Below are 11,598 nucleotides of genomic sequence, written 5' to 3'. Positions count from 1 at the left end.
AATAAAATCCAAAGCCCTTCGCACAGCTTTAGTAGGCCTATCAGAATTGCCAAATAAAATGATTTTTTTTTTTTGGTCTTTTCCTATTTGTCTCTACCACATTCACATTGTTGACTGCTCTCATTCAGTGGTTGCCAGGAACTGAGCTAGGTGTTCCAGACAGACAAGATTTCAGGTCTTGACAAATTACTCATAAGCCAACATTAAGAAGCTATTTAATTAAATTCATTTTATTTCTGTGGGATAATAATAACAAGTTTCTATAAACAAATTTATAGTAATTTCAAATTTCTAGGACTGTGAAGGTTAAAGAAGATGTCAAATTTAAAACACATACCACACAGCTAGTGCATAGCAAATGTTTGGTGACTTAATTCTCTCAATCTTTATCATTTCTGAAGTATCTTCTGTGATAGCTCACAAATAAATCCAAACAGGCAGCACTAGGCTCTCCTTCCAGAGGATGGGAGATTACACACACAGAAAGCAAGTTTCATCTATTTCAGTGCTTAATAGACATTACATTTTAATTACCATATAGAACATCGTAATGACTCAGCTATTTCCTTTCTCGCCTGTAAGAAGTTAATTTTGATTCCTCTGAGTTACTTGCTTGAGTTTTATTTTTAAAATGGACTTTTTAGGCTGCAAGATGCCTCTTTTTTTGCAGTTGATTAATGAGAAGGCAAGGCCTGTGAGTTATTTCTGCCCTGGTCTAAATTCTATCCAGATGGATGCTTGGAAACATTACCCTGGGGTGTGTGAGAGCGTATGAGAAGCATGTGTATCACATCAAGTTCTAAAACATGGGGCTGGGATTGTGGTGAAACTGAGTAGGGAAGAAGACTGGAGAAATTATGGTTGAATCTGCAACAAAAAGGAACGGGGAGAAATAAAACCTAAAAAGGAGTTTTTTGTAAGACATATATTTAACCATTTATTACCCATAATATGACCAACAATGTGAAATATGGTAAATTGTTTTCTTCTGCTTCTCAGAAAGCAGAAAGGGAAGAAAGGGAGATCATTTTCCTCAGAAGGTAAATTACATGCAGTTGTCTCTAAAATCTTTCTATTCAAAGTGCAGTGCAATCTTTCTGACCAGTTACTTCACCCCTGCGGTTTGGTGAGCAGGGAATTGACAGAAATTGTATTTTATACTTGCAGAGTGCTTTTAGAAAGTGATAGGTCTCAGTTCAAGAATCAGAATGAGATAATAAGAAACAGTGATTGTACTATTTTTGTTCCACATCCTACATTTACTAACAGATCTAAGCCAAAGGGTGTAGTTGCTTATAAAATGTACCAGCCTAAAGCAAAGACTTCCAAGCATAATAAAGCTTTTTTTATAGTTTCATTTAATCCTTCTAGGTATTTGCCTACCACCATGTCCAACGGAATGTCTTTTCTGCCATCTAGCACTGGATTACAGTAGTCAAGTACTTAGAAAAGACCTTCACTTTGTAATCTTCTGGAGCATCGGACAGAATGCTAATGTGCATGTTGATCACCTAGGATCTTGCTGAAATTCACTTTCTCACTGAGTTGGTTGGTGGGGCCAGATTCCTTGTTTCAAACAAGCTCTCCGGTGATGCCGATGTTGCTGGATTATGCACTTTGCATAGAAAGATTTTAGAGGCAACTCCGTGTAATTTACCTTCTGAGGAAAATGATCTCCCTTTCTTCCCTTTCTGCTTTCTGAGAAGCAGAAGAAAACAATTTTAGTGTATTTCACATTGTTGCTCATATTATGGGTAATAAAATTGAGCCTGAATGTATGCACGAAACTTGGCAGCCATCCCAAAGATGGATTTAGACCAATTCCTTGCAAAATAAAAAAATGATTGAAGATAGAAATATTGTGTTATAAATCATCAGATTGTCAAAGGAGACAAATATGTGGTTTGCTTTGTCTGATGTGGATATATCCTGATTTCAGTTATCAGTTATAGCTTGCTGTAAAAATTCCATCTAGACTAGTCCAGATGGTCTATAGTGTAGTGACCCACCTTGGTGGGATTGTGAGAGCCACCAGCTTACCACCAGGCTTACTGATTTGGTTAGAGACCTACCAATGCTAGTATCTGGCTTGAGAGCTAGGTTAGAGCAGAGCTGACCGGTTACTTCACCCCTGTGGTCTGGTAGGCAGGGAGTGACCAGAGATGTGCCTGGTATATTGATTAGTGGTAGGGCTTGAGGTGGCCAGAGCCTCCAGGCTGGTTATCTCTAACTATTCTCCTCCATTCGCTGAGATAGAGCCCCAGGGGAGCACTATACTTAGCATAAAGTAAAATCTTGCAATGGATAATGTTGAGCATTAACAGAAAGATACACATGACAGAGAAGTACATTTTTCCTTTCCTTTCCCCTTCCCCTTCCCCTTGCCTTCCGTTCCCCTCCCTTCCCTTCCTTTCCTTTCCCTTCCCCTTCCCTTCCTTTTCCCTTCCCTTCCTTTTCCCTTCCCTTCCCTTCCTTTTCCCTTCCCTTCCCTTCCCTTTTTCCTTTACCCTTTCCCCTTTCCTGTTTGTTCGTGCTTTCATTTCATTGGGGTATAAACCTAGAAGTGAAATTGCTGGTTCATATGATAATACTATGTTTAACTTTTTGAGGAACCACCAAACTTTTTTATAGGGATGGACTATTTTACATTCCCGTTAGTAATGCGTAAGAGTTCTAATTTCTCCATATCCTCATCAGCACTTCTTATTTTCCATTTTTAAATAATAGTCTTCCTGATGGTTTGTAGTGTTATCTCATTGTGGTTTTGATTTGCATTTCTCTAATGACTAATAATGTTTGAAAATCTTTTCATGTTTTTATTGGCCATTCATAAATCTTCTTTGGAGAAATGTGTATTCGGTTTCTTTGCCATTTTAATTGGGTTATTTGTTTTTTAATTTTCGAGTTGCAGGAGTTATTTTATATTCAGGATACTACCTTGGTCATGTGTTTTTATTTTCTTTGGATATATATTTAGGGGTGGAATTTCTGGGCATTAATTGGATGTACATTTAATTTTATGAGAAACTCCCAAATAATTATTCAAAGTGGCTATGTCAGTATGCAGTCCCACCAGGAATATATAAGACTTCAGTTGCTTTGCACGCTTGTCAACAATTGATCTTGTCAGCCTTTTAATTTTAGCCCTTATCATGGGTGTGGAATGATATCTGACTGTGGTATTTAAGTTGCATTGCTCTGATGACTAATCATGCAGAGTACTTTTCATATTCTTGGTAGCCATTTTCTTGTCTTCTTTTATGAATATCTGTTCAAGCCCTTTGTCCACTTTTAATTTGGTTGTTTTTTCATTATCTGTAGGAATTCCTTTTATATTTCAACTTTGAGTCCCTTGCTAGATAAATGCTTTACGATTATGTCCCCTTTCCCCACCCCGGTCTGTAACTTGCCTTTTCATTTTTTTAAATATATATATTTTTCTGGACAGAGTCTCACTCTGTTGCATAGGCTGGAGCGAAGTGGCACGATCACCCCTCACTTCAGCCTCTATCTCCCAGGCTTAAGCCATCTTCCTGCCTCAGCCTCCCAAGTAGCTGGGATTATAGGCACAGACCACCACACATAGCTACATTTTATTTTTTGTAGAGAGGGGGTTTCACTGTGTTGCTCAGGCTGGTCTCAGACTCCTGGGCTCAAATGATCCTCCCACCTCAGCCTCCCAAAGTGCTGAGATTATGGTTGTGAGCTACCACACGCAGCCTATTCATTTTCTTATTCATGTCTTTAATGAAATGTTTATTTATGAATTCAAATTTATTAATTTTTTATCTTATGGTTAGTGCTTTTTGCATTCTATCTAAGAAATATTTGCCCATCCCAAGGTCACAAAGATTTTTCTCCATGTTTTCTTCTAGGATCTTTATGTTTCTAGCCTTTATATTTACATCCTTGAGAAATATTAAATTAGTTTCTGTGTACGAAGATAGGCAGAGGTAGAGTTTCTTTTTTTCCTCTCTCTCCATAAGGATATCCGTTATTGCATCACCATTTGTTAAAATGAGTTTTCCCCTTGATTTGTCTTGGCACCATGGATTGAATTGGATTGACAGTGTATTTGTGGGTCCCCTTCTGGAAATTCTTTCCTATTCCACTTATCCATTTGTCTACCCTTACACCAATACCACTTTATCTTGAGTAGCTCATGTTTTTAAGCAGTAAGGCCAAGTTTTGAAAGTACTCAACTAGCACCTACATGTTCCAGACTCTTTAGATATGTTACCTATGAACATCATATGAGGTAGATACTATTTCCTAGCCTCGACTCCCCATCACATCGTAGTTGCAGAATATAAGACAAGTTGAATAGGTCACATTCAAGCACCAGCGGGTGTTGTTACAAATCCCATAATTTTGCTGCCTCTCCAGAAATTAAGTATATACGTCTTTGCGGCGCATTTAAGTGCCACCTAAATGATCCCATCATATTGCCCCAGTTACGTGTTTTAATGGTTTCTTTTTTTTTTATTATTTACCTTCAACCAACCCACACCATGTCTTAGAGGTACTCAGTGTTTTAAACAAACCAGGTATCTCGCAGTTTTCTCAATATGTCCCACCCTTCTCTGCACATGTGCCTTGGTGGCATGATTCTTTGCCCACCATCTATAGTGCTTACATCCAGCTCACATGTATATTTCCATCTCAAAAAGTCTTCCCATCAAGCTATTGCAGAGCACCACAATCAGATATGATGCCTCTGCTTTGCAATTCTTAAACGCCACTTTATAACTCTGATGGCACTCACACTATTCTGCCTTATATATTTTTTTTCTGTATTCTCGCCCAGTTTTGCCCACTAGGAAGAAAACTCCTTGATGGAAGTGTATTCGTCGTCTCTGTAGCTATTGGATACACATTTCAACAAGTCCGAGTGAAAGAAATTTTTTGAGACAGCCAAATAATGTTGTGATCAAAGTTAAAGAAAGTTTAAAAAAGTGAACGGGTTAACCTAGCATGTGATCCAGGAGAATCCCAAAGTCTATTCTCTCAATTTAATCCCTTTAAATATTTTTTTCCCCAAATCAGATCTTTCCAGTTGGAAGACTCTCAGGACTGCAGCAGAGATTTTGTGGAGATCCGTGAAGGAAATGCCACGGGTCACTTGGTGGGACGATACTGTGGAAACTCCTTCCCTCTCAATTATTCTTCCATCGTTGGACATACCCTGTGGGTCAGATTTATCTCGGATGGTTCTGGCAGCGGCACAGGCTTCCAAGCCACATTTATGAAGAGTAAGTTGTTTCTATTTTAGTGATAGCTTCCAGAATATGTCTTACAAACCAGAAATAATAATTTTCTCAGTAGTATATTAAGCAAGAACAATCCTAAACTCTACACTATTTTCCTACATTGTCTTTGTGAATTACCTTATAACGTATTAGAAAAACTGAATTATATATGAATGGCTCAATAAGGGCAAGGGAGAGCACTCTCAATGGTTCTATTGTTCTTTTTAAGCTCTAATTTCTACCTAATGTTAAATTAGTTTTTTTCATGATATTGTGTTAGAGTCTGGTAATATATTATAGTTTGGGTTTGGTGTATTTATATCAAGTGTGTTTCATTTGATTTCATAAACTCTACATTCTTCACATTTAAGACATTTAGTATTACTTTGGGATTGGCTTAAGTGCTCACATATAACAACAATAGGGTATTCTTCTAATAGCATAAAATGTTAAATATTTTTATTCTCTAGCTCAACTTTTCCATTATTGGCTATTTCATATGTGATTTCAAACTATCAGTTTTTCTTGTAAATTTTTTTAAATGTTCCATTCTTTTGAAAAACAAAGTAAAATAGATAAACCAAAATTAGAGAGTGGGGCTGCTCACCCCACCTTCCCATGTCCCCAAGTCCCCTAGGGGCTCAGAACCCCTTTTCACATGGGAAGTTGTGGCCTCTTTTCACACCATGCAACGTTTTAAGGACCTTTGCTAAGGAAGTGATAGCCCAGAAACCAAAAAGGAAGCAGTATTTCTTTCAATAGTCAGAAAAGAAATCACAGTCAATTAAAAGTCCATCCTTTTCAACACCCTTTGCCTTTTGTTTTTTTCATTTGATTAAAGAGCAATTCTAAGTGGGTCTGATTTACTACTCTGTCTTCCCTCCTAGTATTTGGCAATAATAATATTGTGGGAACTCATGGGAAAGTCGCCTCTCCTTTCTGGCCTGAAAACTACCCACATAACTCCAATTACCAATGGACAGTAAATGTGAATGCATCTCACGTTGTCCATGGTAGAATCTTGGAGATGGACATAGAAGAAATACAAAACTGCTATTATGACAAATTAAGGGTGAGTTTCCACATGCAATCAATGTTCATAAATATTGGTGAATTGCTATTGGTAAAAATAAATCCAAGGTAACGTCTATTCAAGCATTTGCAAATCATGTGGGATAGTCTGCTCTAAATCATATTTAGAGCAGACTGCCTCTAGATTACATGGACAAAGGCAATTTCAGTATTGTATTTATTATTTTCCATTTCATATCTAAGGGGTTTTTTAGGATTATTATAATTTTCCTGTTGAGCTTTGTCTAAGCATGCGTGTATGTCCTAAATAAGTATTTATTCTGTCTTATTTCCTACTATCCTCTTTGTTTTTATGTTAGAGTATTAAAAATTTTAATGACCATATAAAAATAAATATAAATATAAAAATCATGGTGATCATTGCTATCCAGACACTGGCTACCATATCAATTCCAGAAACACAATCGGATGCTTACAGGCTATGACCCCACCTTATTCATCTTGGATTCTTGGTCATGAATAGATCCCAGTGCCTGATGGGTGCCCAGTATGTATGGGAATGACTTATTACATAATTTGTTTGGTAGAGTATTTTATAATAACTGTTCATATGAATTTGTCCTGAGCTATTTAAAAATTATCACAGAATATGCCTCAAAATAGGTAATTTGAGATTTTAAAACCAAAGGTAGGAGATTTACTAAGTGCTTTGAACATGGTGAGCCCTACAAGTTTTGGCTATTTTGTTGTCATTAATTCTTCTTTCCTTCTATGGAAATATGGACTCCTTTAGGATACCTGTCCACTTTCTCTCATTAAAGCTTTTCTCTTCTTGTTATTTTCCCTTCTTTCTTCCTAATTCCTCCCTTTGAAGCCCCAAAGCACATTTATTAAGTACTGTTGGTAGGCAACCATCCTGCTTCCTATTTTTCCATCCACAAATTTGGCTGTAAATCATCTTATGAGTGATTCCCACAGTGCATGTTTATTAATATAATTCTGCAACAAAGATGCAAATGTTTTCAAAACATTAAATTACCTTCAATAATATTTTATATTCTCTGGCAGTATCTGTTTTAAGCTAAAATTAAATGTTTACTCATTTGTCATTTTTTTGTTATGAAAACATTGTAATAATATAAGGCATCTTTTTTATTTTATCTTTTTGTGAAGAAAAATATAGATAATACAATGCTCTATTATCTGTTTTTATGTACAGATCTATGATGGGCCTAGCATTCACGCCCGCCTAATTGGAGCTTACTGTGGTACCCAGACTGAATCTTTCAGCTCCACTGGAAATTCTTTGACATTTCATTTTTACTCCGACTCTTCAATCTCGGGGAAGGGGTTCCTTCTGGAGTGGTTTGCAGTGGATGCACCTGATGGTGTTTTACCTACCATTGCTCCAGGTGTGTTTGGTAATAAATGAAGTTCTTTTTAGGACTGATATGTGCAGGCCAATGTTTCAAAGGATCCTATCATAACAGGGGTCAGATATAAAAATAAGAATAAGTACAGCCCCAAAGCCCTTCCACCATATGTTCAGATGTTGTTTTAAATTCATAAACACTACCTTTTGTAGAAATTGTATGTTTCTTTCTAAAAAATGCAGGTCCCATTATATTGTTTATATTAATTAGGGGCTTGATATCCATAAGATCGTCTACTTACAATTTCTAGAGACCACTTTAGAAATCCCTGAAAATTTGATTTGCAGATACTACACATGTACATTCACACACACATACAATCAGTTAGTTAAGGACCAACTCATAAAAGTAACTATTTTTCTTCTGCATTTTATTTCAAATGTACCTTCAGAAATGCTTCAGTTTCTCCTTAGCTGGTTGTAAATTTCCATGTTTCAAAGTAAAATGGGCCGAATTTTAAACTTTTATTTTACTTTTTTACATTCCTAATCCTCTCAGTGAAAGTAATATTGAGCTAGCATTGTTTGGGGAGACTTTTTTCTTGAAAAATTTTCAAATGAGGCCGGGTGCGGTGGCTGATGCCTGTAATCCCAGCACTTTTGGAGGCAGAGGTAGACGGATCACTTGTGGTCGGGAGTTCGAGACTAGCCTGGCCAACATGGCAAAACCCCATCTCTACTAAAAATACAAAAATTAGCTGGGCGTGGTGGAGCGCGTCTGTAGCCTCAGCTACTCGGGAGGCTGAGACATGAGAATTGCCTGAACCAGGAGGCAGAGTAGAGTTTGTAGTGAGCCAAGAACATGCCACTGCACTCCAGCCTGGGCGACAGAGTGAGACTCCGTTTCGAAAAGAAAAGAAAAGCAATTTATTTAAATGAATTTGAGCGTTTCTTATGGATTTCAGGATTGACAGAGAAGAAATTCATTAGATATTTCTTGGAGGATATTCTAAGTCCTTGAATACTTGATTGGAACACAGAATCATGGTATCTCATTGAAGAATATTTGAACTCTGAACTTGTTCTATGACTTAAAAGATTAGCCTATTTGCTTCTAACTTCTTATATCAGCAGAAGTCACTAATGAAGATAATTTGTACTTATATTTATTTAATGTCCCTTAGTATTCCATTCTGAAATGTTGTTCTTACCTCTCTAATAAGGTGCTTTCATGACACTGAATACAAATCTCTTACTTAAAATATTGATCTGTTTATCTAAGAGCAAAGAACCATCAGCAAGACTGACAAATGCAATTTAGAGGCAACATTTAATTCTGGATGGATATATCCAGAGCTCTTAGAAATAAACTTGAGTTAAGCTTTCTTTTATATTTACAACCCTCAAGGTAGAAAAGAATTATTTACTTGTGTAAAATATTATACCAACAAATTTTCTTCTAATATTTTATTATGAAATTTCATAATTATATGATGTAAGTGGACGGGTGAAGAAGAGAGCCATAAACCTTATTTTTCTTAGTCAAGAAGAAAAAGAAAAAAGGAAAGTAAGGGGTCAAGAGAAGTTTAGAGTTTACTAATTATCTAGATGGCATAAGTGATTATCCTGTAATGATACCACACTGTGAAAGTATCATTAAAACTAAAAAAACCTTAATATTTTGAAATATGTCAACTTATTGAGCATTGTCCTATCAGTATTTCTTTCTTTTTTTTTTTTCTTTTTTTTTTCTTTTTTTTTGAGATGGAGTCTCGCTCTGTCGCCCAGGCTGGAGTGCAGTGGCGCAATCTCAGCTCTCTGCAAGCTCCGCCTCCCGGGTTCACACCATTCTCCTGCCTCAGCCTCCCAAGTAGCTGGGACTACAGGTGCCCACCACCACACCTGGCTGATTTTTTTTGTATTTTTAGTACAGATGGGGTTTCACCGTGTTAGGCAGGTTGGTCTCGATCTCCTGACCTCATGATCTGCCCACCTCGGCCTCCCAAAGTGCTAGAATTACAGGCGTGAGCAACTGCATCCGTCCTGTCCTATCAGCATTTCTTATACACACATATATTTATTTTAAATCAATGCATATTTATTGAGAATTTATTATGGATACACTGAGAAGACTAAGAAAGGAAAATGAGATACAATCTCTACTCTCCAGGAGCTTAAAAGAAATGGGAACCAGGCATAGTGGCTCATGCCTATAATCCCAGCACTTTGGGAGGCTGAGGCAGGAGGGTTGCTTGAAGCCCAGGAGTTTGAGACCAGCCTGGGCAACAGAGGGAGACCCCATCTCTACAAAAGATTTAAAAAATTAGGTAGGCATGGTGGTGCATGCCTGTAGTCCCAGCTACTCAGGAGGCAGAGGCAGGGGAATCACTTGAGCCTACGAGTTCAATGCTGCCAGTGAGCAGTGATCATGACACTGCACTCCAGTGAGACCCTGTCCTAAAAATTAATACATAAATAGTAAAAATAAAAAATAAAAGAGATTGGGAAAGAAAAAACACTCATATGTGAGTTAAGTAATGGTATCCTAATTAAATGGGTACATGACAAAGCAAGTGGTAACAGTAGCAAACAAGCAAGGGAAGAAAAATGAGCTTACTGTGGACTAGGGTCAACTGAAGGAAATTCAATGTGTTGAGTAGGAAAAGCAGTCAGTGTGTCAGTCAGGAAAAGCTCAGCCATATGGCGGTAACAAACAATTTCAAACTCTTAGGGGCTGAAAACAACAGGTCTCCTTCTACATGTTCCTCTCATGTTAACTGGGTGCCTCTCATCATCCATCACTTCCTAACTCAGGCTGTTGGAGCTGCCATTGTCTGCGATATTGCCTGAGACCATGGCAGGAGGCAAAAGAGCCCTTGGATGTCTCGGTTTAAAAGTGCTCAGTGTAAAGTAACACATGCCTTTTGCTCATAGTTCATTGGCCAAAACTGGTCAAATGGCCTCTCTCAGCCACTTGCAGAATGCAGTTCTACCATGTGTTTGGAAGTGGAGACAAAGGAAATATTTGGCAAACAGCACTAATGACCCACAGTCATTATAACTATATTTTACAAATTCAAGATAAGAAATATTTCACATAGAGGAAAACCTTAAAATTTGAAGATACTGGATAACATTCAGCATTCAGATTTTCCGTGCGAAATTGCTTTAAAAAAATCTGTAGCCTACATAGTAATAGGGTAAAGAAATCAGGACCTAGTTCTGCAACATTTTATATTCACTTCCTGTTGGCCCTGATAAGATTCAAACATATCATGGTATAAAAGTCGTAAACTTCTGAAATGGTGAAGATTGGATCTCTGAAATCTATTGCTACATAAAAGTGATGGCAAAAATAATTGTTAAAATCAACTTTTTGAGAACTCTGGAAATAGACCAAAGCCTTACAACAATCTGCGGCATATTTATTCAAGAAAAATCACTGAATCTCAGTAAGAGTCATTTTTGTGGCATTCTCTTCCTATTCCCATCTCTCTCTCTCCTCCTAGCTTTGTAGTAGCCTCATGACCACAGTAGCTGTGAAAATGAGCAGCTTTAACAGCTGTGGGTGGTGGGGCCGCAGAGGTCCAGAAAACAGCGCATCTCCTCAGCATTGCCATTATTCCAGTTTAGCAACTTCCTGGAAAACTGCATTCTCAGGTCTTGTCTTCACAGGACCTGGGCAAGAGCTCTCTCTTTTGTAAACAGCCCTGTCCCTGGGGTCTTTGCCGAAAACAATCAGCAACAGCTGTTTCACATCACAACCGTGCAAGGCAGTGACATCAGTTACAGCTAATGAGAAACTGACCAGTAAACTTGAAAGGAAAAAATGGGGAAGGAGATGCCCACTGGGGCTTTGAAAAGCTCCAACATGTTTCTGGAAATCTAGAAGGCCACACACATAGCCCAGCTGTGCACATGCCCAAAAATAGACCCCGAGAAGGC

General features: G+C 37.7%; 1 protein-coding gene across 2 annotated transcripts in view; it reads left to right on the top strand.

The window, feature by feature from the left end:
* CUBN (cubilin) overlaps positions 1 to 11,598 on the top strand; it is a 305,950-nt gene that overhangs the window by 185,249 nt on the left and 109,103 nt on the right. For both annotated transcript variants that reach the window (XM_063781434.1, XM_024346234.3), the window contains 3 exons: positions 5,047 to 5,252; positions 6,137 to 6,321; positions 7,501 to 7,693. In XM_063781434.1, coding sequence (XP_063637504.1) covers positions 5,047 to 5,252; positions 6,137 to 6,321; positions 7,501 to 7,693 — 584 coding nt within the window. The remainder of the gene's footprint in view (positions 1 to 5,046; positions 5,253 to 6,136; positions 6,322 to 7,500; positions 7,694 to 11,598) is intronic.

This window comes from Pan troglodytes, chromosome 8 (assembly GCF_028858775.2).
Source record: "Pan troglodytes isolate AG18354 chromosome 8, NHGRI_mPanTro3-v2.0_pri, whole genome shotgun sequence".
NCBI lineage: Eukaryota > Metazoa > Chordata > Mammalia > Primates > Hominidae > Pan > Pan troglodytes.
This window is presented reverse-complemented; position numbering and strand designations above follow the sequence as displayed.